The sequence below is a fragment of the Chrysemys picta genome, chromosome 8 (assembly GCF_011386835.1).
Source record: "Chrysemys picta bellii isolate R12L10 chromosome 8, ASM1138683v2, whole genome shotgun sequence".
Lineage (NCBI taxonomy): Eukaryota > Metazoa > Chordata > Testudines > Emydidae > Chrysemys > Chrysemys picta.
The window spans coordinates 110144596-110169878 of record NC_088798.1 but is presented as its reverse complement, the minus strand read 5'-3'; the positions used below and the strand labels follow the sequence as shown (position 1 = coordinate 110169878).

Here is a 25283-nt window from a genome sequence, read left to right as displayed (position 1 = left end):
AGGAGTGTTGTAAGCAAGACACGAGAAGTAATTCTTCCGCTCTACTCCGTGCTGATTAGGCCTCAACTGGAGTATTGTGTCCAATTCTGGGCACCACATTTGAGGAAGGGGATTGGTCCTGCTTTGAGCAGGGGGTTTGACTAGATACCTCCTGAGGTCCCTTCCAACCCTGATATTCTATGGACAAATTGGAGAAAGTCCAGAGAAGAGCAACAAAAATGATGGAAGGTCTAGAAAACATGACCTATGAGGGAAGATTGAAAAAACTGGGTTTGTTTAGTCTGGAGAAGAGAAGACTGAGAGGGGACATGATAACAGTTTTCAAGTACATAAAAGGTTCTACAAGGATGAGGGAGGAAAATTGTTCTTCTTAACCTCTGAGGAAAAGACAAAAAGCAATGGGCTTAAATTGCAGCAAGGGCGGTTTAGGTTGGAGATTAGGAAAAACTCCTTGTCAGGGTGGTTAAGCACTGGAATAAACTGCCCAGGGAGGTTGTGGAATCTCCATCATTGGAGATTTTTAAGAGCAGGTTGGACAAACACCTGTCAGGGATGGTCTAGATAATACTTAATCCTGCCAGGAGTGCAGGGGACTGGACTAGATGATCTCTCAAGGTCCCTTCCAGTCCTATGATTCTATAATACTCGTGTTTTCCCACTGACCGGGCGTGGGAATCAAACTGGGAGACAAGGGTTCCCGCCATATGCAAAAGCTATTTAAGGCAGGGGAGAGAGGACATCATGGTTCGTTCTTCACCGACTCCCTGCCCAGGAAAGAGGACTGCTGGAAACACCTGAGAACAAAAAGACTGGACTAGGGAAGAAGGGCTGAGCCCAGGCTAGAGGGTGTCTGGCTTATGAAAGGAATAATTGCAAGTGCAGCTTGCCCTCAAGAATCTCTGCAATCTGCCTAAAACAAAATTAAGGGTGACAATTTGCTACACCTGTCCACTTTCTTTAGTATATTACACTTAGATTGCGTTTTGGTTTATTTGCTAGGTAATCTGCTTTGATCTGTTTGCTATCCCTTATAATCGCTTAAAATTAGGGTTGTCAAGTGATTCAAAAAAGTAATCGTGATTAATCTCGTAATTAATCGCACTGTTAAACAGTAATAGAATACCATTTAAATATTTTTGGATGTTTTCTACATTTTCAAATATATTGATTTCAATTACAACACAGAATACAAAGTGTACAGTGCTCACTTAATATTTATTTTTGATTACAAATATTTGCACTGTAAAAAAAAATTATTTCACTTCACCTCATACAAGTATTGTAGTGCAATCTCTTTATCATGAAAGTTGAACTTACAAATGTAGAATTATGTACAAAAAGTAACTGCACTCAAACAAAAACAATGCAAAACTTTAGAGTCTACAAGTCCACTCAGTCCTACTTTTTGTTCAGCCAATCGCTCAGACCAACAAGTTTATTTACATTTGCAGGAGATAATGCTGTCTGCTTCTTGTTCACAATGTCACCTGAAAGTGAGAACAGGCGTTCGCCGACTTTGCAAGATCTTTGCCAGATGCACTAAAGATTCATATGTCCCTTCATGCTTCAACCACCATTCCAGAGGACATGGGTCCATGCTTGTTGCGGATTGTGGGGGAGTTAGGGCCCTGCACCCCTCTTCCCGAGATTCACTGCGACTCTCAGCCAGCCAGTAAAGCAGAAGGTTTATTCAAGGACAGGAACACAGTCTCAAGCAGAGCGTGTAGGTACGACCAGACCCCCCTCAATTAGGTCCCTCTGGGAGGTTCAGGGAGCTTAGACCCCAGCTTGGGGTTCCCTGCGTTGCACCACCCAGCCCCAACCGAAACTAACCTCCCAGCCCCTCCCGCTGCTCCTCTCCTTTGTTCAGTCTCCCGGGCAGAAGGTGTTAATTCTCCCCACCCCCGTTCCTGGCTCAGGTTACAGCTCAGGTAGCTCCCTTCAAGGGAAGTCCCACATCCCCACTGCAACCCCCCTGCAACATTCCCAGGTCAAATCTGCCCTGCTCCCTGCTCCGTCACATCTCTCCCCCCTTCGAGACTGAACTGAGCGGGGTCACTCTGACCAGTGACCTGGGGAAGTTCAGGGCTCCCTCTCCGGGACAACGCGTCCGCTATCAGGTTGTCACGTCCCTTCACATGGACCACGTCCATGTCATAATCCTGCAGGAGCAGGCTCCATCTCAGGAGCTTGGCGTTGGCTCCTTTCATCTGGTGCAGCCAGGTCAGGGGAGAGTGGTCGGTGTGCACGGTGAAGTGACGCCCAAAGAGATATGGCTCTAGTTTCTTGAGGGCCCACACCATGGCCAGGCATTCCTTCTCGATGGCCGCGTAGTTCTGCTCCCGGGGTAGTAACTTCTTGCTCAGGTACACGATGGGGTGTCTCTCCCCCTTTTCATCCTCCTGCATTAACACCGCCCCCAGTCCTGTGTCTGAGGCGTCGGTGAACACCATAAAGGGCTTGTCAAAGTCTGGGTTTGCCAGAACTGGGCCACTGACCAGAGCCTCCTTCAGCGCCCGGAGAGCCTCCTGGCACTCCTCGGTCCAGACCACTTTGTCTGGCTTCCCCTTCTTGCACAGCTCAGTGATGGGGGCGGCTATGGCGCTAAAGTGGGGCACGAACCTCCGATAGTACCCTGCCATCCCAATAAAGGCTTGGACCTGCTTTTTGGTTTGAGGAGCGGGCCAGTCTCTGATCACCTCCACTTTGGCTGGTTCCGGCTTTAGGCAGCCGCTTCCCACCCGGTGGCCTAGGTAGGATACCTCAGCCATCCCCACCTTGCACTTCTCCGGTTTTACGGTCAGCCCAGCCTTCTGGAGTCGGTCCAGCACTTGTCTAACCTGGGATATGTGGTCCTCCCAGGTCTGGCTAAAGACACAGATGTCATCGATATACGCCACGGCAAAACTCTCCATCCCCCTCAGTAGCTGATCCACCAGGCGCTGGAAGGTGGCCGGCGCTCCCTTGAGGCCGAAGGGCAGGGTCAGGAACTCATAGAGCCCCAGAGGGGTGACAAAGGCCGATTTCAGCCTGGCATCTGCATCCAGCGGCACTTGCCAATAGCCCTTTGTAAGATCCATGGTGGTAAGGTACCGAGCACCTCCCAGCTTGTCTAGGAGCTCGTCCGGCCTGGGCATGGGGTAGGCATCGGCTACAGTGATGGCATTGAGCTTCCGATAGTCCACACAGAACCGGATCGACCCGTCCTTTTTGGGGACCAGCACCACCGGCGAGGCCCAAGGGCTGGAAGACGGCTGGATCACCCCCAAAGCCAGCATGTCATTGACCTCTCTTTCCAGGTCCTGAGCAGTTTTCCCTGTGGCTCGGAAGGGGGAGCATTTTATAGGTGGGTGCGATCCTGTCTGCACCCGGTGGACAGTCAGATTAGTGCGTCCAGGCTGGTTGGAAAACAGCTGCTGGTACAGATGCAGCACCCCTCCGATCTCAGCTCGCTGGGCAGGGGTTAGCCGATCAGAGAGGGGAATTGCTTCCAGGGGGAAGCCAACTCTTGTCCCAGGGAATAGATCTACTAAAGGGTCATCTCCCTGCCCCTCCCACTGTCCACACACGGCCAACACCATATTCCCCCTGTCATAATATGGCTTCATCATATTCACATGGTACACCCGGTGGTGGTGTGCCCGGTTCGACAGCTCCACCACATAGTTTACCTCGTTTAGTTGCTTGACAACCTTGAAGGGCCCTTCCCAGGCGGCCTGGAGTTTGTTTTTCCTCACGGGGATGAGGACCATCACCTGATCCCCAGTGGCGAAGGCGCGGGCCCGTGCTGTGCGGTCATACCAGACCTTCTGCTTCCTCTGGGCTCTGGCCAGATTCTCCCTGGCCAGGCCCATGAGCTCGGCAAGTCGTTCCCGGAAGGTCAGGACATACTCCACCACCGACTCTCCGTCAGGAGTGGCCTTCCCCTCCCATTCGTCTCTCATCAGGTCGAGGGGCCCCCTTACCCGCCTTCCATATAGCAGTTCGAAAGGCGAAAACCCGGTAGACTCCTGGGGTACCTCCCTGTACGCAAACAGCAGGTGAGGTAAGTACTTGTCCCAGTCCTGCGGGTGCTGATTCATAAATGTTTTCAGCATCATTTTTAGCGTCCCATTGAACCTCTCCACCAGCCCGTTGGATTGGGGGTGATATGCTGAGGCCCAGTTGTGCCGGACCCCACATCTCTCCCACAAGCACCGGAGTAGGGCCGACATGAAGTTGGACCCTTGGTCCGTCAAGACTTCCTTGGGGAACCCCACTCGGCTGAAAATGGTCAGCAGCGCATCCGCCACAGTGTCTGCTTCAATGGACGATAAGGGCACTGCCTCGGGGTAGCGGGTGGCGAAATCTACCACCACCAGGATGTATTTCTTCCCAGACCGGGTCGTCTTGCTGAGAGGTCCCACTATGTCCATGGCCACCTTCTGGAAAGGCTCCTCTATGATGGGCAAAGGTCTCAATGCTGCCTTCCCCTTGTCCCGGGCCTTCCCCACCCTCTGGCAGGGGTCACAGGATCGGCAGTACTGCCGGACGTTGGTGAAGACCCCGGGCCAGTAAAAGTTCTGTAGCAGCCTCTGCCTGGTGCGCCGGATCCCCTGGTGCCCTGCGAGAGGGATGTCATGGGCCAGGTACAGTAGCTTGTGGCGAAACTTCTGGGGAACCACCAGCTGCCTCCTGATCCCCCACGACTCCACTTCCCCCGGGGGAGCCCACTCTCGGTAGAGGAACCCCTTCTCCCACAGGAACCTCTCCTTGCATCCTCTCCTCATGGTCTGTCCCACACTGAGGTCAGCCAGGCCCCTTAGCTTCCGCAGGGAGGGGTCCTTCTGCAACTCGGCCTGGAACTCGGCGGCTGAGGAAGGGATGGGGACCTGCTCCCTCTCGTCGGCTGGGTCGGAAGCCCCAGCCACCCCGCGGCCTGTCCTTGGGTGTTCCCTCCCCACCCGGGAAGGGTTCGGTGCCTCCGGTGGGACATCCTTCCCAAGGTCAGGGCGTAGTGCCCCTCGCCGGCTCTGGCTACGGGTCACGACTAAGGCGGTCTGGGGGCTGCTTGGCCAGTCCTCTAGGTCCCCCCCCATCAACACCTCAGTGGGCAAATGGTGGTGCACTCCCACGTCCTTGGGGCCCTCCTTGGCCCCCCATTTCAGGTGTACCCTCGCTACGGGAACCTTGAATGGGGTCCCGCCCACCCCGGTCAGGGTCAGGAAGGTGTTGGGCACCACCCGATCTGGGGCCACCACCTCGGGCCGGGCCAGTGTCACCTCTGCGCCCGTGTCCCAGTATCCATAAACTTTCTTCCCATCCACCTCCAGGGGAACAAGGCACTCGCTCCGCAGGGACAGCCCCGCGCCAACCCTGTAAACGGAGAACTTTGAATCCGGAGCATCTGGCCCCCCAGAGAAGCTGGCCGGGGGCCCTTCTCTCTCTTGAGCAGCTGATAAGCTGCCAGCCCCTCTTGCGTGGGAAGCCTGCCCCTCGTCCGTCTGGGCCTCTACCAAGTTAACCCGGTGCGGGTTCGGTCTGCTCAGTCTGTCCTTGAGCTTGGGGCACTGGGCCCGAACGTGGCCTCTTCGGCCGCAGTAATAGCAGCTCAGGTCCCGTGGGTCCCCTCGAGCCGGTCGGTTGTCCCTGATGCTGGGCCTTCCCCGTGGGAGGGGATTCCCCATATTCCCCCTTTGGGAGGTCCCAGGGTGACTCTCTCTCTGCATCGCGGCGGGCCTGTTCCTTTGGGGCTCCTCCCTGCCACCCCCTGACCGGCTCTTTACAAACTCATCAGCCAGCTGCCCGGCGTGTCTCGGGTTCTCTGGCTTTCTGTCCACCAACCACAGCCTCAGGTCGGATGGGCACCGCTCATACAGTTGCTCCAGTACCAGCAGTTCAATCAGGTCCTCCTTCGTCTGGGCCCCACCAGCCCACTTGCTGGCGTATCTTTCCATGCGGACGGCTAGTTGCAAATATGAGATCTCAGGGGTTTTATCTTGACCCCGGAACCTTTCCCGGTACATCTCAGGAGTCAGCCCAAACTCTCGTAGCAGGGCCCTTTTGAATAGTTCGTAGTCCCCTTTCTCTGCCTCTCCCAGTTGGCGGTACAATGCCACGGATTTGGGGTCCAGTAAGGGGGTAAGGACCCGGAGTCTGTCCGCGGGATCCACCCGGTGCAGCTCGCAGGCCGTCTCAAAGGCCTCCAGGAAGTCATCCATGTCCTCCCCCTCCTTGTATGGGGCCATGATGCACTTATCAAAGCTCCGTGCAGTCCTGGGTCCCCCCTCACTCACCGCAGCCGGGGGTTCGCTGCCCCTCAGTCTCGCCAGTTCCAGGTCATGCTGACGCTGTCTCTCATTCTCCTGTCTCTGTCTCTCATTCTCCTCCCGTTCACGCTGATGCTGTCTCTCTTCATGCTGTCTCTGTTGTTCACGATCCTCCAGCTCCCTCAGTTTTAGCTCTTTCTCCCATTCCAGCCAATTCCGCTCCCCGGATGCCGAACGTCGCCGGGAGGCTCCTCTGCTGGCCGGCGAGCTTCGCCGGGGGGACCCCCTGCTGGCCGGGGGGATCACGGCGCCTTCGGTATTTGCTGGGCTCCTCCCCACCCTTCCCCTAGGCATAGGAAGGAGGGGTCTCGGGAAGCCCTCAGCAGCCGGCTGACCACTCCCAGCTGGGACAGACACTGGTGCCTGCGCTGCATTTGCCAGGCTGCTTCCCTGAGACACAGGGATCAGTTCATTCGCGCGATCTTCCGCCTCCAGCTGGGCAATGAGCTGTTCTTTGGTGAGCCTCCCAATGCGCAGCTGCCTCTGCTTGCACAGCTCCACCAGGTCGCTCTTAAGCCGCTTGGCATACATCTTCCTGCTGGCCACTCACCGGCCTGTGTGCTCACAGCTCCCCACAGTTCCCAGGGGGACCCCTAGTGTGCCAGCCCTTCTCGAGGTCACCGCCTCTCTGCCAGGGTCGAGCTGCAGACTCCTCCGCCCCTGGGACCACTCGCTGCGATCCCCCCGGGGGACCCTGTTACTGCAAAAGTCCTTCTCGCTGGTCACACACTCCCAGGGGTAATAACCGTCTCTCTCCCACTCTTCAGCAGGCCTGGTCCCCGTCAATCCCCCTTCGTTTTACTGCTCCCCAGTCACTTACTGCAGGAAGCGCCGTCCACGGGGTGCAGTAGATCCCGTCGCTGCCACCAGTTGTTGCGGATTGTGGGGGAGTTAGGGCCCTGCACCCCTCTTCCCGAGATTCACTGCGACTCTCAGCCAGCCAGTAAAGCAGAAGGTTTATTCAAGGACAGGAACACAGTCTCAAGCAGAGCGTGTAGGTACGACCAGACCCCCCTCAATTAGGTCCCTCTGGGAGGTTCAGGGAGCTTAGACCCCAGCTTGGGGTTCCCTGCGTTGCACCACCCAGCCCCAACCGAAACTAACCTCCCAGCCCCTCCCGCTGCTCCTCTCCTTTGTTCAGTCTCCCGGGCAGAAGGTGTTAATTCTCCCCACCCCCGTTCCTGGCTCAGGTTACAGCTCAGGTAGCTCCCTTCAAGGGAAGTCCCACATCCCCACTGCAACCCCCCTGCAACATTCCCAGGTCAAATCTGCCCTGCTCCCTGCTCCGTCACAATGCTGATGACAGATTCTGCTTGATAACAAAGCAGTGCAGACCGACGCATGTTCATTTTCATTATCTGAGTCAGATGCCACCAGCAGAAGGGTGATTTTCTTTTTCGGTGGTTCGGGTTCTGTAGTTTCCACACATGAGTGTTGTTCTTTTAAGACTTCTGAAAGCATGCTCCACACTTCGTCCCTCAGATTTTGGAAGGCACTTCAGATTCTTAAACCTCGGGTCGAGTGCTGGAGCTCTCTTTAGAAATCTCACATTGGTACCTTCTTTTGCATTTTGTGAAATCTGCAGTGAAAGTGATCTTAAATCGAACATGTGCTGAGTCATCATCCAAGACTGCTATAATATGAATTACATGGCAGAATGCAGGTAAAATAGAGCCGGAGACCTATAATTCTCCCCCAAGGAGTTAAGTCACAAATTTAGTTAACTTTTTTTTTTTTTTTTAAACAAGCATCATCAGCATGGAAGGATGTCCTTTGGAATGGTGGCTGAAGCATGAAGTGGCATACGAATGTTTAGCATATCTGGCACGTAAATACCTTGCAACGCTGGCTACAAAAGTGCCATGTGAACGCCTGTTCTCACTTTCGGGTGACACTGTAAATCAGAAGCAGACAAATTTATGTCCCGTAAATGTAAACAAACTTGTTTGTCTGAGCGATTGGCTGAACAAGAAGTAGGACTGAGTGGACTTGCAGGCTCTAAAGTTTTGCATTGTTTTGTTTGAATGCAGTTATGTAACAAAAAAAATAAATCTGCATTTGTAAGTTGCACTTTCACAATAAAGAGATTGCACTACAGTACTTGTATGAAGTGAATTGAAAAATGTTGTTTCTTTTATCATTTTTCAGTGCAAATATTTGTAATAAAAATAATATAAAGTGAGCACTGTACGCTTTGTATTCTGGGTTATAACTGAAACCAATATATTTGAAAATGTAGAAAAACATCCAAACATATTTAATAAATTTCAGTTCGTATTCTATTGTTTAACAATGCGATTAAAACTGAGATTAATCGTGATTAATTTTTTTGAGTTAATCGCGTGAGTTAACTGCGATTAATCGACAGCCCCACTTAAAATCTATCTTTTGGAATTAATAAACTTGTTTTGTTTTGTCTAAGACCAGTGTGTGTGTGTGGAAATCATAACTTGGGGCAGAAAGCTGTCTCTATTCCTCTCCACATTGAGGGAGGGGGCGACTTTCAGGAGCTTACGCTGTGCAGCGCAAGATGGTGTAATTTTGGGTTTGCCCTCTAGAGGGGGGGGGGCACTTGAGTGCTGGGCAGTTCCTTAGCCGAGCCTTCCCATGCAGAGCTGATCTCAGCATGTGTGTGAATCTGCAGCCACCAGCAGCCCCCGATCAGCTCCCACCCACGCTCCGGTGCCTCCTGCCCACCAGTGGGCCCCATGGGTCAGCACCTCCAAAGAACACAGCCCCTCATCCCCTGCCCACACGGGGGGGGGAGGGACACAAATCCTCCCACAGCTCCCCTGAGAACCAAGTCGAGCCCAGCCCTTGCCTGTGCTCCTCAATCTGCTCCTCGCGCTCCCGATAGCGCCTCTCCCGCTCCTCCTGCTCCATGCGCTCCTGCTCCATGCGCTCCTGCTCAAAGCGCAGCCGCTCCTCCAGCACCTTCTGCCGCTCCTCCTCCTTCCGCAGCTCCTCCTCCTTCTGCGGGGGCAGCCCGTCAGCCCTGCAGGGCCCCCACCCGCCCGCCCGCCTGCCCGCCCGCCCGCGCCAAGGGGACCTGCCTACCTGCCCAATGGGGACCCCATCCACCCACCACAGCTCATAGGGGCCCTGCCTGCCCCAGGCCCCGCAGGACACCCCCACGTACACCGTGGAGAGGCATCAGAAGCCCCGAGCAGCACCAGAGGGGCCATGCTCAAGGACAATCTCCTGCTCAGCAGCCAGAGCTGGGCAGAGTCACAGAGAGGTTTTTGGGGGGACTTGGGGCAAAACCTGACAGTGAACCCCTAATCCCTCCCCATTCCAAACCAACTGGCACTGCAGGGATGCTGGAGAGCAAGTCCGGCCCATTCACCCTGCAGCAGTAGCTCCTGTTCCCCGGGCTGGGCCCAGCTCCCTGCTCTGAGCACCACGCCCTGGTGCGTCCCCGGCTCCCGGCACCGCGCTCTGATACATCCCCCTGGCTGGGCCCGGCTCCCCGCTCTGAGCACCGTGCCCTGGTGCGACCCTGGCTCCCGGCACCGCACTCTGATGCATCCCCGGCTCCCTGCTCCGAGCACCGTGCCCTGGTGTGTCCCCGGCTCCCGGCACCGCGCTCTGAGGTGTCCCCCTGGCTGGGCCCGGCTCCCTGCTCCGAGCACCACGCCCTAGTGTGTCCCCGGCTCCCGGCACCACGCTCTGATGCATCCCCCTGGCTGGGCCCAGCTCCCCGCTCTGAGCACCGTGCCCTAGTGTGTCCCCGTCTCCCGGCACCGCGCTCTGATGCATCCCCCTGGCTGGGCCCAGCTCCCTGCTCCGAGCACCGTGCCCTGGTGCATGGGGTCGCAACACTGCTCAGGTTTGGCCTGGCTACCCCAGACACCACTTGGTTTAGGGGAGCTCTCAAGGGCAGGCCTGGGACAAAGGCAACCCTGGGCATGGGCCACACATCCCAGCCACAGGTGGTGAGCAGTGCAGAGGACAGAAGGCAGCGTCTGGGCTGAGGGCAGCTCAGGCTTTGCAGAGACCTGCGGGCTGGGCCAAGCCAGGGTATATGGGGTGGTGGTGCCCCAAGACTGCTGCCTCTGCCCCATGGCAAGCCCATTAGCTGGCCCCTCACTGGCCCTACCTTGGCCTGTTCCCAGAACTGCTCCCGGTTGAGCCGTTTCATCTCCACAGCCGCATCGGTCTTCTGATAGGTCGTGCCCTGGAACAGACGGGGGTCAGCGACGTGCAGCAGTGTCCCAGCATCAGTGTGTGTGTGTGTGGGGGGGGGGGGGGCAGAGCCTGGCGGTACCCTGGGATCAGCCCCCCCATGCTGGAGCCAGGCAGCATGGGGCCACAGGGCTCTACAGGTGCCAGATAAGGGCCCGTCTCCCCAGTCCCACAGCTGAGAGACCCAGATCCTGAGCAGTGGGGCTGGGCCAGGCGGCTGGGGATGGCTGGTGGGGCAGGTTCTCTAACCTGCTGGGGAGAGGGATGCAGGTGGGGGACCGGGCCGGGGCTCCCCCTCCAGCCCGGCTGAGGCAGGCAGGCTGGACGCGGGGCCTTACCACGGGCTCGGTGTTCTCATCCTCTCGCAGCCGCAGGCGGTGCAGCACGGGGCTGGAGATGCGAGCCAGGCCGTTGGAGAGGCGCTGCCCAATGGCCCCCGGGTCCACGTCCTCCACGCTGCTGGCATTGACGATCACATCCACACCCTGCACCAGGAGAGCAGCATGGGAGAGCCGGGCCGGCTGGCATGGGGGGCGGGATCTGAGCCGACAGCTGCACCGCCCCAGCCCAGCTCTGACACGCCCCCAGCGTGATGCCAGCCCCGCTCCTGGCCCCAGCACTGCTGTGCTCCTGCCTCTGGGTGCCTCAGGGTCCAGCTCCCCTGGGCTGGTCCGCGCCTGCCCCCGCCCCCTCCCCGGGGCTCCGAACGAGCCTAGCTGTGAGCTGGCCAGCGGAGGGGTGCAGGTCCCAGCACAACTGGCGGCGAGGGGGAAAGACAGAGGGAATCAGTGCAAACCCAAAAGCCTCGTGTGTAAGGCCCCTGCCTGGAGATCGGAAATTCTGCTGGCCCAGACTGTCTCCCGCAGCACTGCTGTGAGCCGTGGCCAGTACACGTTTGCCAGGCCTCACCGTGCTGGGCCAGGGAGACTGCGTGTTTCAATGTCACTCCTTTCTCTCCCCTCTGCTCTTTTGCCTTGGTCCAGCCCCACAGGAAAGGGACCCGCAGCTCTGGCCCAGCCCAGCTCACGCCTCGGGCAGTTCCCAGCCTCGGGGCTGTCGGACAACGGTCTGCCCCTTTCCCGACTGCAGCCGGAGGAAGGGAACGAGGGACTGTGCAGAACGGAAGCCTGGCTTGACAATCACCTTTCAAAGGCTCAAACTTTTCTTTTTCTGTCTCTTCAGCAAAGGGTCCCCAGGGGGCGGTTGATGGGGGGTAGGTGGGGGAGAGGCTCGGCAGGACCTTTGCCTGGCACTCAGGAGCCCCAGGGCTCTGGATACCAAACCCAGCCCTTGTTTAACCCTGTTTAACCTTGGACAGCGGCAGGGTCACGTTAACACCTCAGACTCTCTGGGCCTGTTACTGCACCCCAATTAATCCAGCCCCCCGCACTGACCTGGAAGAACTCTGCGATCTTGGCCACGTGGCTGGCACAGGCGCACTTGCGGGCATCGGCCACATCCTCCCCGACCTGCCAGGGCACGGGGAGCAGAGTGAGACGGGGCGGCAGGGGGTGCCAGGGCCGCAGTGAGGAGTGGCCGGGCAATGACAGATGGTGCTTGCTCAGCGTCTCCCCTGACACCCTCTTCCTAGCCTTGGTGCCCCAGACAGGGCGTCACCTGGCGGGCTGGGAACGGGCACGGGGCGGCTCAGACAATGGCAGGGCAGAGCCGTCGGAGCGTCGCTTTCTGACGGGCGGGTGCAGAGCTCCGTCCTGCACCTCAGGTGCTCGAGTGACGCTCCGCACCACCGTGGTGGCACCACACCCCTGCTCAGACTTGGGTGGGCCTGGATGCTACATGGGTGGGGCGCAGCCCACCCAGGCTACACTCCTGGGGTCTGGAGACCCCCCTCCACCTAAGCCCAGCTGGGTCCAGTGAGGGATGCAGAGGTCCACTAGGTGGCAGCACAGGAGCATGACGGGCACTGAGCCCAGGAGGGATCCCTGGGGCCCGGTGCATTAGGGCCCCGCCACGGCCCCGCCCAGCCTCCAAGCCCAGGGACTCTGGAGATGGCGGGTGGGGTGGGTATTCCTGGATGTTCAGGCCATGCAGGCCGGAGAGCACAGAGCCCCTGGCTCAGCCAGACAGAGGGGCCAGCCTGGATTTACAGACTCCAAGCAAGGCAGAATCCGCCCCGGCCTGCAGCAAGGACATTCCCAATGAACTCCAGTGGTCAGTTCCCCTCCCTGTTCCCCATCGGCGCCTCCGGGCCTGTCTGGCTTGTGTCCTGTCCCGTCTCCAGGCACCAGCTCTCGTTCTGCCTGGAACCCACACCGGACCCTGAGCCTCATCATCCCGAATGTGATGCTCTGCAAACGGGCTCAAAGGAGGTGTCCCTCCCCGCAGGCCTGTGCCAGTCCCCCTCCCCCGCTGGCCCGTGCCAGTCCCCCTCCCCGCTGGCCCGTGCCAGTCCCCCTCCCCGCTGGCCCGTGCCAGTCCCCGTCCCTGCAGGGAGCCTGCGCCGGTCCCCCTCCCCGCAGGGGGCCTGTGCCGGTCCCCCTCCCCCGCTGGCCCTACTCACCCAATTGACCAGGACGTATTTGGGCAGCGCTGCCTGGGGCTCTTTGACACTGCAGAAGCCATACATCACCTTCTGGTTCTCGAAGTGGCCAGCGAGCTCCTGCAAGCCGCCTCCTGGCAGGGCAGGGCAGAGAGGAAGCACAGTCAGTCAGTCTGTCCTACACGGGGGGCGGGGCACAGAGAAACCACAGACAGTCTGTCCACCCCGCCCCCCAGTGTCAAGTTTTTTGGGGGAGGAGTGTTTAGGCTCCCTCAACCCCCCAGAACTGCAGCCCCCAAGGTGCAGCCCCCCATTGGCAGGAGGGAGGGAACCCCCGTGGGTGTTGGCTGGGTGGCAAGGTCAGCAGAGCAAGTGGGGGGCTGGGGTCCCCTTACCTCCCGATGCAGCCAGCTTCAGGTCGTCAGACTCATCCTCATAGGTGTACAGAGCCCTGGGGGAGGAGAGCGCGTGAGGGTCAGTGAGTCTCCAGCCGCACCCCCGGCGCCTGCACCGGATACGGGGGGTGGGGGGCCAGCCGCAGCACCCGCTAGAGCCCGCTCACTGGGGGGCCTGCACCCCCTACCTGTCAGCCCCGCCCAGAGGAGGGAACCACCCCCATAGCAAAGGGGAAAGACGAGGCTGGGGGGCGCCGGGCATGGGCCAGAAGCTGGCACACCCTGTCCCCCAGCAGCTGTGGAGACCTGAGCCCTGGGGAGGAGATTCCCACGGGCGAACCGGGATGGGTGCGGGGAGCTGTGACCCCCGCACTGGGCACTCCAGGCCACGCTGCACGACCCCTCCCTCCACCCAGCCACGTGGCCTCACGCTGACCCTGCGGGCTCCCGTGGAGGGGGACGCGGGGGGCCCCAGCAGAGCCCAGCTCCCAGCAAGTCTCTGCCACTGGCACGAGCCTTTCACCTCCCCCACGAGCAGAGCAAGTCTCAGCAGCACGGCCCAGCCCCCCTGGCAGCGCCCCTCAGCCTGCCCCAGCTACCCGGGCACCGGTCCCAGCGCCAGCAGGGGAAGGGAAGCACCAGAGGCCTGGGGAGAAGCCTCCACGTGGCCGCTCCCAGCAAGATGGGGGGCGGAATCCAAGTGCCAGCCACCTGGGGGCCTGTGAGCAGGGAGTGAGGGGTGAGCCACCCCCACCCCTGGGCCCTGGCGGAGCAGCCAATGGCCAACAGGCTGGGGAATGGGGTCAGGGACTGGGAACGAGAGGGGGGCTGGGGCCTGGCTGCCGAGCAGGTCCTTTTCACCGCCACTACCCCCACCCCTGCAGCGTGGTGGCCAGACACCTATGAGCCGGGGGCATGGGGGAGGGTACCAAGAGTCACCCGTCTGGGGCCAGTCAGCGACTATTTACCCAGGGCCCCCGGGGACTAGGGCAGCAGCGCCCCCCGCAGGATGCAGCGAGAGCTGCTCACGTTCCCGGGCTGCGTGAGCCCCTGGCAGGGAGCGGGAGGGAATTAAAGCAGTAGCAGCAAATCAATGAGCCTTCAGGGTGTGATGGGGGCTCCATGGAGACGGTATCTTGGATACCGGCCCCTCTCCGGGCTGTGCTGGGGAAGGCCCCCTCCCCCCGGCCCCCGCCCCACAAGAAGCCCTGCGGTCTTTGCCCTCCTCTGCATCCCCTGCACCCCACGGCGGCCCCTCTTCAAAGGCGGGGGTGGGCAGCCGGCAGAGTCGGTCCAGGACTGGTGGGCGAAGACAGGGAAATTTCAGCTTATCTAGGCAACCAGCATCCTCTGTCTCCATGGCAACCACCCAGCTCTCCAGCTGGGATGGCGCTCACAAGATGAGGAGATGATTAGTGGGGGAAGCGGGGGAGGCGCTGGTGTCTGGCAGGCGTCCGAGCGGGGGCACTAGCTGCTGTACTTTGCCCCCGCGGACCCCTCCCCTCCAACACATCTCGCTCCCCACTGCAGACTGGTCCCCCGGCCCCGAGCTGGACACCTTTCCCCACGCCCCCAGGAGGCTGAGGGACACTCTGTGGAGCCTGGGGCATTTGCAGAATCACCACATTCCCCATCTGCGGAGCTGGGATCCCCTCCCCCAGCTCCTCATCCGCCTGAGCTTCCGGGGTGGGGGGGGGGGAAGGGCCATGTGGGCCCAGGGCAGCTTCGTGGCCCCCTGGACTCATCCCGGGAGGGGCAGTCAAGTTAGCCCCCAGAGGCCCAGAGCAGGGGAGGGGGAAATCACAAGCCCTGGCCTCAACCCCAGGTCCCACCCCTCCCTGGGGGCCCCCCAAGGCAGGGCTAACAAGCCCCGTTCATCCCTCACATGCTCCAGCTCCACAGGTCCCCAACCATCAGCACTGAGGGCCCCCCAGCCCGCGGCCCAGCAAGGGCCATGCCAGCAGGAGCCCCTAGCCCAGGGGAGGGCAAACTACGGCCTGGATCCGGCCTGTCAGGGCTTTCAATCCGGCCCGTGGGATTGCCAGCCCCATGGCACAGTGGGGCTAAGGCAGGCTCCCTGCCTGGCCCCACACCACTCCTGGAAACGGCCGGCACCATGGCCCCTGAGGGGGGAGAAGAGGGCTCTGTGCGCTGCCCTCGCCTGCAGCCACCCCCCCCCCACCCCCCGCAGCTCCCATTGGCCGGGAACGGGGAACCACGTCCAACGGGAGCTTCGGGAGTGGTGCCCGCAGACAAGGGCAACACGTGGCGGAGCCGCCTGCCCCACCCCACCCCCGGGAGCCACTGCTTCACGTTGGCCACTTCTGGGAGCGGCGCAGGGTCAGGGCAGACAGGGATCTTGCCTTAGACCCGCTGCGCGCCGCTGCTACCCCAGAGCCGGGCCAGAGCCTGCACCCCGAACCCCTCCTGCACCCTGCACCCCAACCCCCTGCCCCGGCCCTGCATGCAATTTCCCCACCCAGATGTGGCCCTCGGGCCAAAAAGTTTGCCCACCCCTGCCCTAGCCCCTCAAGCAGGATGCTGTTGCCAGGCCTAGTAACCACCAAGCCCAAGGATGCGACCCCCACCACCTTCCATCCCGGCCCTCATGTTGCTTGTGGCTCTTGCGGGCGTTCCCAGCCCCCCCCCTTTCACCAGCAGAGCCCAAACCCAGACGGGGCGTAGACTGCTCCCCCATTCCCACAGGACCCGGGCATACCAAGCACCGTCCAGGCAGCCTGCCCCCCAGTTCCTGAACCAGTGCAGAGCTGGCAGTACCGGGAGCACCCCTCCTCCCCGAGACACAGATAATGGCATAAGGGAGATCAGCGTTAATCCCCAAATCCAAATCTCCCAGATTGGCAGCTCAGGACACAGGCTCCTCCCCAGCCCAGGCTGTGTACCCCCCCCCACACCCCCCTTTGATCCGGATGGTCCTGGACTCTGCTCCAGCCCAGCCGCAGGGATGGGGGGAATCGCAGGGACCCTTCAAATCCCAGCCCACCGCACCAGGGCACCAGAACACTCGCCTCCCTGGCAGTGGGGAGCCCACGGGGTTCCTGCGCCCCGACAAGCGCCGCAAGCAATTCCCTGATTCAGCCCCCGGCTCCAATGTGACCAGACAAAGAGCGGGCCCAGGCGCTGCCCCAGGCTGCACAGACCCTCCCCCCGGGCACTGCCCCCCATGCACAGACACGCCCCCCACACCGGGCGCTACCCCCCATGCACAGCCCCCTCCCCTCCGCACCGGACCCAGCCCCAGCCTGCACAGACGCCCCTCCCCACTGGGTGCTGCCCCCCATGCACAGCCCCTTCCCCCCCGCACCAGGCGCTGCCCCAGGCTGCACAGACCCTCCCCCCAAGGCACTGCCCCCCCATGCATAGCCCCCTCCCCTCCACACCGCCCCAGTGCCCTGCCTGTCCCACACCAGGGCACTGCCCCCGCCCAGTGTCCAGTGCCATGCAATGCCCTGCCCCCCCACCGCAGCAGGAAACTTCCTCTCCAGCCCTGCCCCTCCCCGCTGCATGCCCAGCCCTGGCATCCGAGGCCCTCCTCCCTCTCCCCCCCCCCCCCCGCACTGGGGGGCTGGCAGATGGAGACACCCACAGGCTGGAGCCAGAGGAGACTCGAGGGCTGGGACCGCACCGCTTGGATTCAGCCAGCATGAGTGGCACTGACGACGGGGGAGGGGCGGGCAGGGGGCGAGACCAGGGGAGCGGGAGCAGTGCTGTGGGGAGAACATGGGTGCACCAGAAGCATGGGGGTCACTGTGGGGCAGGGAGCCTGGGTGGGGCTGAGGGATTATGGGTAATTTCCTTCCCCCCAACCTTGCATGGCGGGGTCAGTGCCCAGGCTGCCCGAGCCCCCTCTTCACAGAGAGTGGTACGGATCTGCCCAATGGCACAGCACCGGGCCCGGCCCGGGGGGAGCGTGCCCGGGAGTCCGGCCTGGCCCGGCCCAGTCACAAACCAGCCTGGCCTTCCATGAACTCACACAACGGGCAGGTAATCTGAGCAGCTTCGGCCCGTGCCTGGCCCCGGGCCAGCGGTGCAGTGCTGGGTAAGCGAGCCGCGTGGGCACCTCTGCAGCCCGCCAGTGGCAGGGGGTCCCAGCGCCCAGGGCGGATGGGACGAGGTGACCGGAAGCAGCCGAGGAGGGAGAGACACGAAGCGCAAAGGTAGATGTGGGCAGAGCACAAAGGCCCAGAATGCGCCTGCCCCGCTGCCCTCCCACACGCTGCGAGCACCTGAGCTGCTCTGCCTCCCGGCTCCTGCAGCAGAAAGTTCCACAGGCCACCGCTGCCCCATGCACCACATGGGCTGTCGGACCCCTCCAGCCCCCTCGCCCAGCCAGGCCTTCGCCCCATTGGCACCATCTTCTGCCACACGGAGACCTGCGTTCCCTCGAAGCCGCGCACGGGGGCTCAGGGCTGTGGCGGGGAGAGATGCCCCTCCCTGCTGGCCCCAGCATGGACCTGTCCCAGACTTACCGCGGCCAGACGGGGAGAGGAGCCCCTCCCTCAGCCCCACTGGAACTGCCACGGCTGGGGAGAGGCACCGCTCCCCGCCACAGCCCTGGGGCAGCCTGCACCCCAAGCCCCTCATCCCTGGCCTCACCCCAGAGCCCACCCACCCCCTGCACCCCAACCCTCTGCCTCAGCTCTGAGCCCCCCTCCCGCACCTCAGTCCTCTGCCCCAGACCTGAGCCCCCCTCCCGCACCTCACTCCTCTGCCTCAGCCCTGAGCCCCTCCCGCACCCCAATCCTCTGCCCCAGCCCTGAGCCCCCTCCTACACCCCAAACCGCTCATCCCCAGCCTCACCCCAGAGCCTTCTTCCCCCCGTACCTCAACCCTCTGCCCCAGCCCTGAGCCCCTCCTGCACCCTGAACCCTTCAGCCCCACCCCACCACATGAACTTTGTTATGTGCACCAATATGAAGGTGATGGGTCACACACAAAATTAATTCTGCACATGGATGTAAAACATTAGCGGGAACCCTGGCGTAGAGCCCTACTGCCACTGCCTCGCCCAGAGCTCCGGGGTAAGTCACTGCACAGCCAGGCCGGGGGGGGGGGCAGGATGTTGGGACCCTGCGGGGAGGCAGCAGGGACAGAGCCCCTGGGCCACCCCATGGGGAAAGGACCTGGGGTCCTCAGGGGAGGGGGATCGTCCTCACGAGACCCTCCCTCGAGTGTCCCTTTGTCAGCCCCTCTGGTGCTTCTTGCACCCCAGCAGCCGAGCCAGCGCCCCCCGTGGCCTGGGAGCAGCACCGCGCCCTGCCCCGCCGGCTCTCACAGCACATAGGACGGGGGGCAGCACGTTGCACAGCCCGGGCTCGGGGCCCAGCAGCCAGCGAGGGGGGAAGCGGAAACCACGGGCCCAGGACATGCTTCAGACACGCCTGTGCAGAGTATGAATGGGGCATGGGGCAGCCCTGTTCCGACCCCCGCGCCCCATGGCCCCGTCCCCCAGCCCCAGCCCGGCCCAGGCAGCCCCAGCCTGCGCACATGTGTTTCCAATGCAGCCCCAGCGAGTCACTGCAGGGAAAACAGCACCGAATTCCTTTCCTATGGAGTAATGGGCCCAGCCGCCTCCACCAGGCAGGGAGGGGGAGGGGCCGCTCTGACCCCGGACCCTCCGGGACGCTCAGGGGAGGGGAAGCCCCAGACTAAACATCCCCTTCCCCGTGCTAAGCAGCCCTGGGATGGGAGCCCCGTCTGGGCAACAAGGCCGGCCGTGCTTAGCAACGCTAGCTCCCTCCATGGCCCCACTCCAACCCCGGCTCCCTGCTCTGCCGATGCCCCTCACGCCCGGCCCGCAGCCCCTGCTACCCCAGTCCTGGGCTCCCCACAGCTCTGCCAGTGCCCCTCACTCCCGACTCGCAGCCCCTGCTACCCCAGCCCTGGGCTCTCCACAGCTCTGCCGGTGCCCCTCACTCCCGACTCGCAGCCCCTGCTACCCCAGCCCTGGGCTCTCCACAGCTCTGCCGGTGCCCCTCACTCCCGACTCGCAGCCCCTGCTTCCCCAGCCCTGGGATCCCCACAGCCCTGCCGGTGCCCCTCACGCCCAGCCCGCAGCCCCTGCTACCCCAGTCCTGGGCTCCCCACAGCTCTGCCGGTGCCCCTCACGCCCGGCCCGCACCCCCTGCTAGCCCAGCCCTGGGCTCCCCACAGCTCTGCCGGTGCCCCTCACTCCCGACTCGCAGCCCCTGCTAGCCCAGCCCTGGGATCCCCACAGCTCTGCCGGTGCCCCTCACTCCCGACTCGCAGCCCCTGCTTCCCCAGCCCTGGGATCCCCACAGCTCTGCCGGTGCCCCTCACTCCCGACTCGCAGCCCCTGCTTCCCCAGCCCTGGGATCCCCACAGCTCTGCCGGTGCCCCTCACTCCCGACTCGCAGCCCCTGCTTCCCCAGCCCTGGGATCCCCACAGCTCTGCCGGTGCCCCTCACGCCTGGCCCGCAGCCCCTGCTTCCCCAGCCCTGGGATCCCCACAGCCCTGCCGGTGCCCCTCACGCCTGGCCCGCAGCCCCTGCTATCCGAGCTGAACCCTGAGCACAGAGCATGATGCCCAGGCCCTGAGAACGACTCATGCACAGTCTCTCTCCCAGAGAATTGTGGAGCACACACACACACCACCTCACCTCATCCCATCCCCAGCCTCCTCCCTGTGCACCCAGCTTCCCCAGCAGAGAGCCCGGCCCCTGAGTTAGATCTTTATAAAGGAACAATCAGGCCCAGTGGTTGGGGCCGCTGCCCCTCCCAAGAAGCTGCCAGGTTCCCAGGGCTGTCAGCCCCAGAAGCACCACACGCCCAGCAGCAACCTAGAGGGAGGGGGCAGAGTGCCCAAAGGAGGGAGCAAGGCCTAAACCCCAGCGAGCGAATCCTGCTCCCGCCCCAGCCTGGGCAGCCGTGGCTGAAGCGGTCCTCTGGCCCCCGGGCGGGCTGCACTCACCCCAGCCACGGGAGAGGTTTCTGCAAGCTCCCGTGTGGGGCTGGTCTCTGGTCTGTGCTCCCCAGGCGGCCGGACAAGGGCGTCTCTGAAAGCCTTGGGCCCCGACCGGGCTCGTGCGGGTGGGTGGGGAGGAGGTGACCAGAGCGCACTGCTGCCGGAGCTCTTGTTATGCAGCACACAGCATGGCTGGCTGGGGGACTGGCTGCATAAGGAGCCCATTGTTCAGCCCCTGGCCGGCCCGTGCTGCATGCGCAGAGTGTTTCCCGGGGGACCGTCTCCAGTGGGCAGATTGGGCCCTGGCACCCCAGCTCTCAGGAGCGCTCCCTGCCCTGCCCCGCCCCTGCCCCTTCCCATGGTGCAGCCCCCACTGCCCCCGGGGGCCAGACAGGCCCATGCGGGGGCTGCTCAGCTCAGCCTGAGTCACGGGGGGGGGGGGGCATGGAAGGGGGGTCCCAGCCGGAGAGCACAGCGGAGTCTGTCAGAAGCCAAGCCCCTGGTCGGTCTGAGCAGAGATTTGCTGCCCCCCCCTTCTCTTGGGGGAGAAGCCAATGCCAGTCTGCAGAATTAGCCAGGTGCAGCGTGCCCGCCGCTCCCCAGGGCCAGCAGGGGTGACCTCAGGCTGGAGCGGGACTGAGCAGGGCGGGACCTGGCTTCCTTTTCAGCCTGGTCTGCCCGGGGGGGGCACTCAGCGCTGGGCAGGGGGCAACAAGGGTCTTATCCTGCTGCCTGGCACATGCCGCCTCCGGCCTCATCCAGCCTGTCTCCGGTAGGACACCCCCTAGCCAGGTGCCTGCGCGGCTCTGCCAGGCCTGCCCACCCCATCTCTGGTCTGAGCCCGGCCGCCTCCCATCCCACTTGGGCAATTGCTCAGAAGCCCCACGTGACATCAAGGGCCCCTGGGCCAATCAAATGCCAGCGGATCAATCTGCATCCTGCAATCAGATTGGCTGCAGGCTGGGCCTCACCCCACAGTGGCACCAGGCCCCAGGCTTGGCGCCCACGGGGCAGCAGCCCCAGAGCCAGCCAGGACGTGCCAGGCCCTTCGGCCTAGGAGCCTCACGCTCCCGGGGCCTGGATCGCGTCTCGCCAGCAACAAGCCCCCTGCTCCATGCCAGAGCGGCCCCCGACCCCAGCCCACGACTCTGGCCATCTCCAAGGGCTGGTGGACACCCGGCCCCTAGGTCACTGCTCCCCTCGCCGCCAAACCCGGGGCCTTGGCTCCAGCCACCTTTCCATGCAGCAGCCCCTGGGCCAGGAACAAAGTCTCCCCTTCGCCTGGGCCTCCATGCAGCCCTCCACCCACCACACGCTCAGAGCCGCCTCCAGAGCCCCAGGGGCTCCAGCCTGCCCAAGGCGGGGAGTCCACCTCAGCCCCAGGGGCTCCACTCCATCCCCAGCGCTGCCTTTAGCCTGGTACCTCCTCCCTGCACACCCCACGGAGCTTTCCCACTTCGCTCCCCGCCCAGACCTAGCGCTCCAGCCTCGCTTCACAAAGCAGGTCAGAACTCGCTTGGGCCCACGCTGGCCCCGGCCTCCAGCTCCCGTCACCCCCCCTTGCCGCATCAGCCGCTCACTGGCCGTCTCCCCGCAAACCTCTGCGCCTGCTCCCCGGCCCTCGCCCCAGCCCCCGTTATTGTTCTGCGATAACATGGTTGGGGAGGGGGTAGTGGGTGGGGGCTGCTGCCCCTCCAAGCCCCCGGGGCCTGTGTGGGAGAAGAGCGGCTGACGGGCTGCTGGCCCTTTACCAGGGCAGGGCCATGAAGAAGGGCAGCACCCCTGCTCCTTGGCAGAGGGGCGAGAGAGGCAGGGAGCGGAGCAGAGCAGGGGATGAAGTGCAGACTCGCTGGGAGGGCCTGGTGGGTGCACAGCGGCAAGGCAGGGAGCAGGCCCCGGGGCTCACTAACGGCGGAGCCGGGCGCCAGCCAGGCCATCCGGCAGCTGGAGGAAGATGCAAAAGGGGCCGAGGGCAAGATTCCTTGCACAGAGCGCTCAGCTAGGGCCAGCGGGAGGGACCAAGCGGCCAGGCCAGGGAGCAGAGCCTCACTCATGTGCAAGCGAAGGCAGACTGATTTGGGGTCATTTATTGGGGGGAGGGGGCAGACCCAGCTGAGGGGAGATGGGTGTGGCTGGGTGGGCGTGGCTTCAAGGGCCAGACAGTGCAGATCCTTTTCCCAGGCCTGGTTGGCTCGGACCAGCGAGTGGGGGCAGAGAAAAGCTCCAGGCCTGACAGCCCAGGGAGCCGCCGGATGCAGCCACAGCCCTGCATGGCTGCTAGCCATTTGCTTCCCTCCATGCCCTGGACAAAGCCCCGACGCAGGGGTGTCTGGCCAAGGGGCTGCGTCGCTATTTCACCCCCAAAGGGGGGTGTCAAAACCAAGAGACGTTGCACCGAGACCCTGCTCCCACGTGAACATCCCAAGGAGCTGGAGCCCTGGCCAGCCTGCGCAACGGGGCAGGGAGGCACCAGCCTGGCACCTCACAGGCCGTTGGGGAAGGACGACTGGAAAGAGAACTCACAGCGATGGGACACGTTAAGAAACCGGGGAGAGCCTGGGGGGCAGGACCGGAGCCACGGGGCCTCTTCGCCCAAAGACAAAGACTCGGCTGCCCCGGAGCACGCGGTGAGGCCATTTCCCAGCCTGGCCAACACGGAGCAAGCGCCAGTCCCAGGAACGCCGAGTGAAGACCAATGGCACAAGGAACCGCAAAGGTGCCAAACTGATGCTCAAGGTCCCAAGAGCCCGGGCCCAGGCTCCCAGCACCGAGTCCACTTACTGGGGCCCATTAGACAGCCGCCCGCCCGCACCCCAAGGTGCTGGGCAGGTCTAGTGACCTCGCTGCCCCCTCCCGCTGGCTGAGGTCACAGCCCCTCCATGCCAGCCAGCAGGTCCCGGCACTCCCCATCTCCCCAGCGCAGGTGGAACCTTGCTGGCTCCGGTTCGGGGCCTGTGGGCCCGTCTCCAGCACGGGATCCAGCCACTCCAGCAGGAGGCAATGGGGGGGTCCCTCCAGCACAGGCAGGGGGGAAAGGGGGCAGACGAAAGGAAATGGGGCCTCCAGAGCTGCCCATCCCCAGCGGGTGCCTGGTGGGCCAGGGCCCCCCCGGCAGGAGGCGATGGGCCTGCTGGAGCCGGACTGCAGGGCTGGGAACGGAGCCCACGGGAGCGGTGACGGGGCCAGCGGGAGGATAGGCACGGCTGGCAACCTGACCGCCCCCCCACTATCCCCCTCCCGTCTCCTTCCCTCCCCCCGCATCCCCCAGCCCCCCAACCGCCTCGTCCCCTCCCCCCAGCCCCACCCTCCTTTGTGCGGCTTGTCGCTACAGACACTTGCACCCCGAAGGCCCGGCAGCCCCGAAGCGCCCGGGCCGGGCCGGGGGCGGCGCTGGGAACCGGGGGCGGGAGGCTCCGCGGAGATGGGCCGCAGCCGCGGCCGGGGCAGGGCTCGCTCGGGTCCGGGGCCCCTGGAGCCGGGCGCGCCCCCCGCCCCGCAGCGCGCCCCAGGGCCTGGCCCCGGCTCCCAGCCCGGCGGGTCCGGCCCCGCCGCCGCCCACGCACCATTTCGGGCGGCTCGTGGCCGCGGCTCGGCCCCGGCCGGGGGCTCGGGGGGCTCCGGGGCTCGGTCCCCCCGCACCGCACCGCGCCGCGCCCCGGGGCCGCCCAACGCGCCGCCGCTCACCAGTCCGTGGGGCTCCCCTCGCCGATCACCTCCTGGTAGGCGGCCAGCAGCGCCAGCCGGTGCGCCCCGAAGCTCACGCCAGCCATGCCGGGGAGCCGCGCGAAGGACCCGCCGCCTGCCTGCCTCGGAGACACTGCAGCAGCCGGGCGGGCCGGGCGGGGCGGGCCAGGGGCGGGTCGGCTCCGCCCGCCGCCGCGCCCGCCCGGCCTCAGCGCCGCATCCCGGCCCTGCCCGCCCCCCAGCGCCCCCCACCCCTCGTCCGGACCCCCCAGCGCCCCGCAACCGCCCGCACCCCTCAGTGTCCCCCAGCACCCCTCACCCACAGTCCGCCCCCCCCAGCGCCCCGCAACCGCCCGCCCGGCCTCAGCGCCGCATCCCGGCCCTGCCCGCCCCCCAGCGCCCCCCACCCACCGTCCGGACCCCCCAGCGCCCCGCAACCGCCCGCACCCCTCAGTGCCCCCCAGCGCCCCGCAACCGCCCGCCCGGCCTCAGCGCCGCATCCCGGCCCTGCCCGCCCCCTCAGTGCCCCCCAGCGCCCCCCACCCACCGTCCGGACCCCCCAGCACCCCGCAACCACCTGCCCGGCCTCAGCGCCGCATCCCGGCCCTGCCCGCCCCCTCAGTGCCCCCCAGCACCCCCCACCCACCGTCCGCCCCCCCCAGCACCCCGCAACCGCCCGCCCGGCCTCAGCGCCGCATCCCGGCCCTGCCCGCCCCCCAGCGCCCCCCACCCCCCGTCCGGACCCCCCAGCGCCCCGCAACCGCCCGCACCCCTCAGTGTCCCCCAGCGCCCCTCACCCACCGTCCGGACCCCCCAGCGCCCCGCAACCGCCCAACCGGCCTCAGCGCCGCATCCCGGCCCTGCCCGCCCCCTCAGTGCCCCCCAGCGCCCCCCACCCACCGTCCGGACCCCCCAGCGCCCCGCAACCGCCCGCACCCCTCAGTGCCCCCCAGCGCCCCGCAACCGCCCGCCCGGCCTCAGCGCCGCATCCCGGCCCTGCCCGCCCCCTCAGTGCCCCCCAGCGCCCCCCACCCACCGTCCGGACCCCCCAGCACCCCGCAACCACCTGCCCGGCCTCAGCGCCGCATCCCGGCCCTGCCCGCCCCCTCAGTGCCCCCCCAGCACCCCCCACCCACCGTCCGCCCCCCCCAGCACCCCGCAACCGCCCGCCCGGCCTCAGCGCCGCATCCCGGCCCTGCCCGCCCCCCAGCGCCCCCCACCCCCCGTCCGGACCCCCCAGCGCCCCGCAACCGCCCGCACCCCTC

General features: G+C 63.9%; 1 protein-coding gene across 5 annotated transcripts in view; it reads right to left on the bottom strand.

The window, feature by feature from the left end:
* DBN1 (drebrin 1) overlaps positions 1-24185 on the bottom strand; it is a 36902-nt gene extending 12717 nt beyond the window's left edge. For 2 of the 5 annotated variants that reach the window (XM_065555212.1, XM_065555213.1), the window contains exons 1-7: positions 24019-24185; positions 13389-13444; positions 13015-13127; positions 11888-11962; positions 10832-10978; positions 10408-10485; positions 9130-9281 (exon numbers count right to left, since the gene is read on the bottom strand). In XM_065555212.1, coding sequence (XP_065411284.1) covers positions 9130-9281; positions 10408-10485; positions 10832-10978; positions 11888-11962; positions 13015-13127; positions 13389-13444; positions 24019-24104 — 707 coding nt within the window. In that variant the 5' untranslated portion in view covers positions 24105-24185. Of the gene's footprint in view, positions 1-9129; positions 9282-10407; positions 10486-10831; positions 10979-11887; positions 11963-13014; positions 13128-13388; positions 13445-20340; positions 20404-24018 lie in introns of those variants that run through there. The other 3 variants (XM_065555214.1, XM_065555216.1, XM_065555215.1) reach the window with 2 other exon arrangements.
* Positions 24186-25283: the final 1098 nt, after the last annotated feature.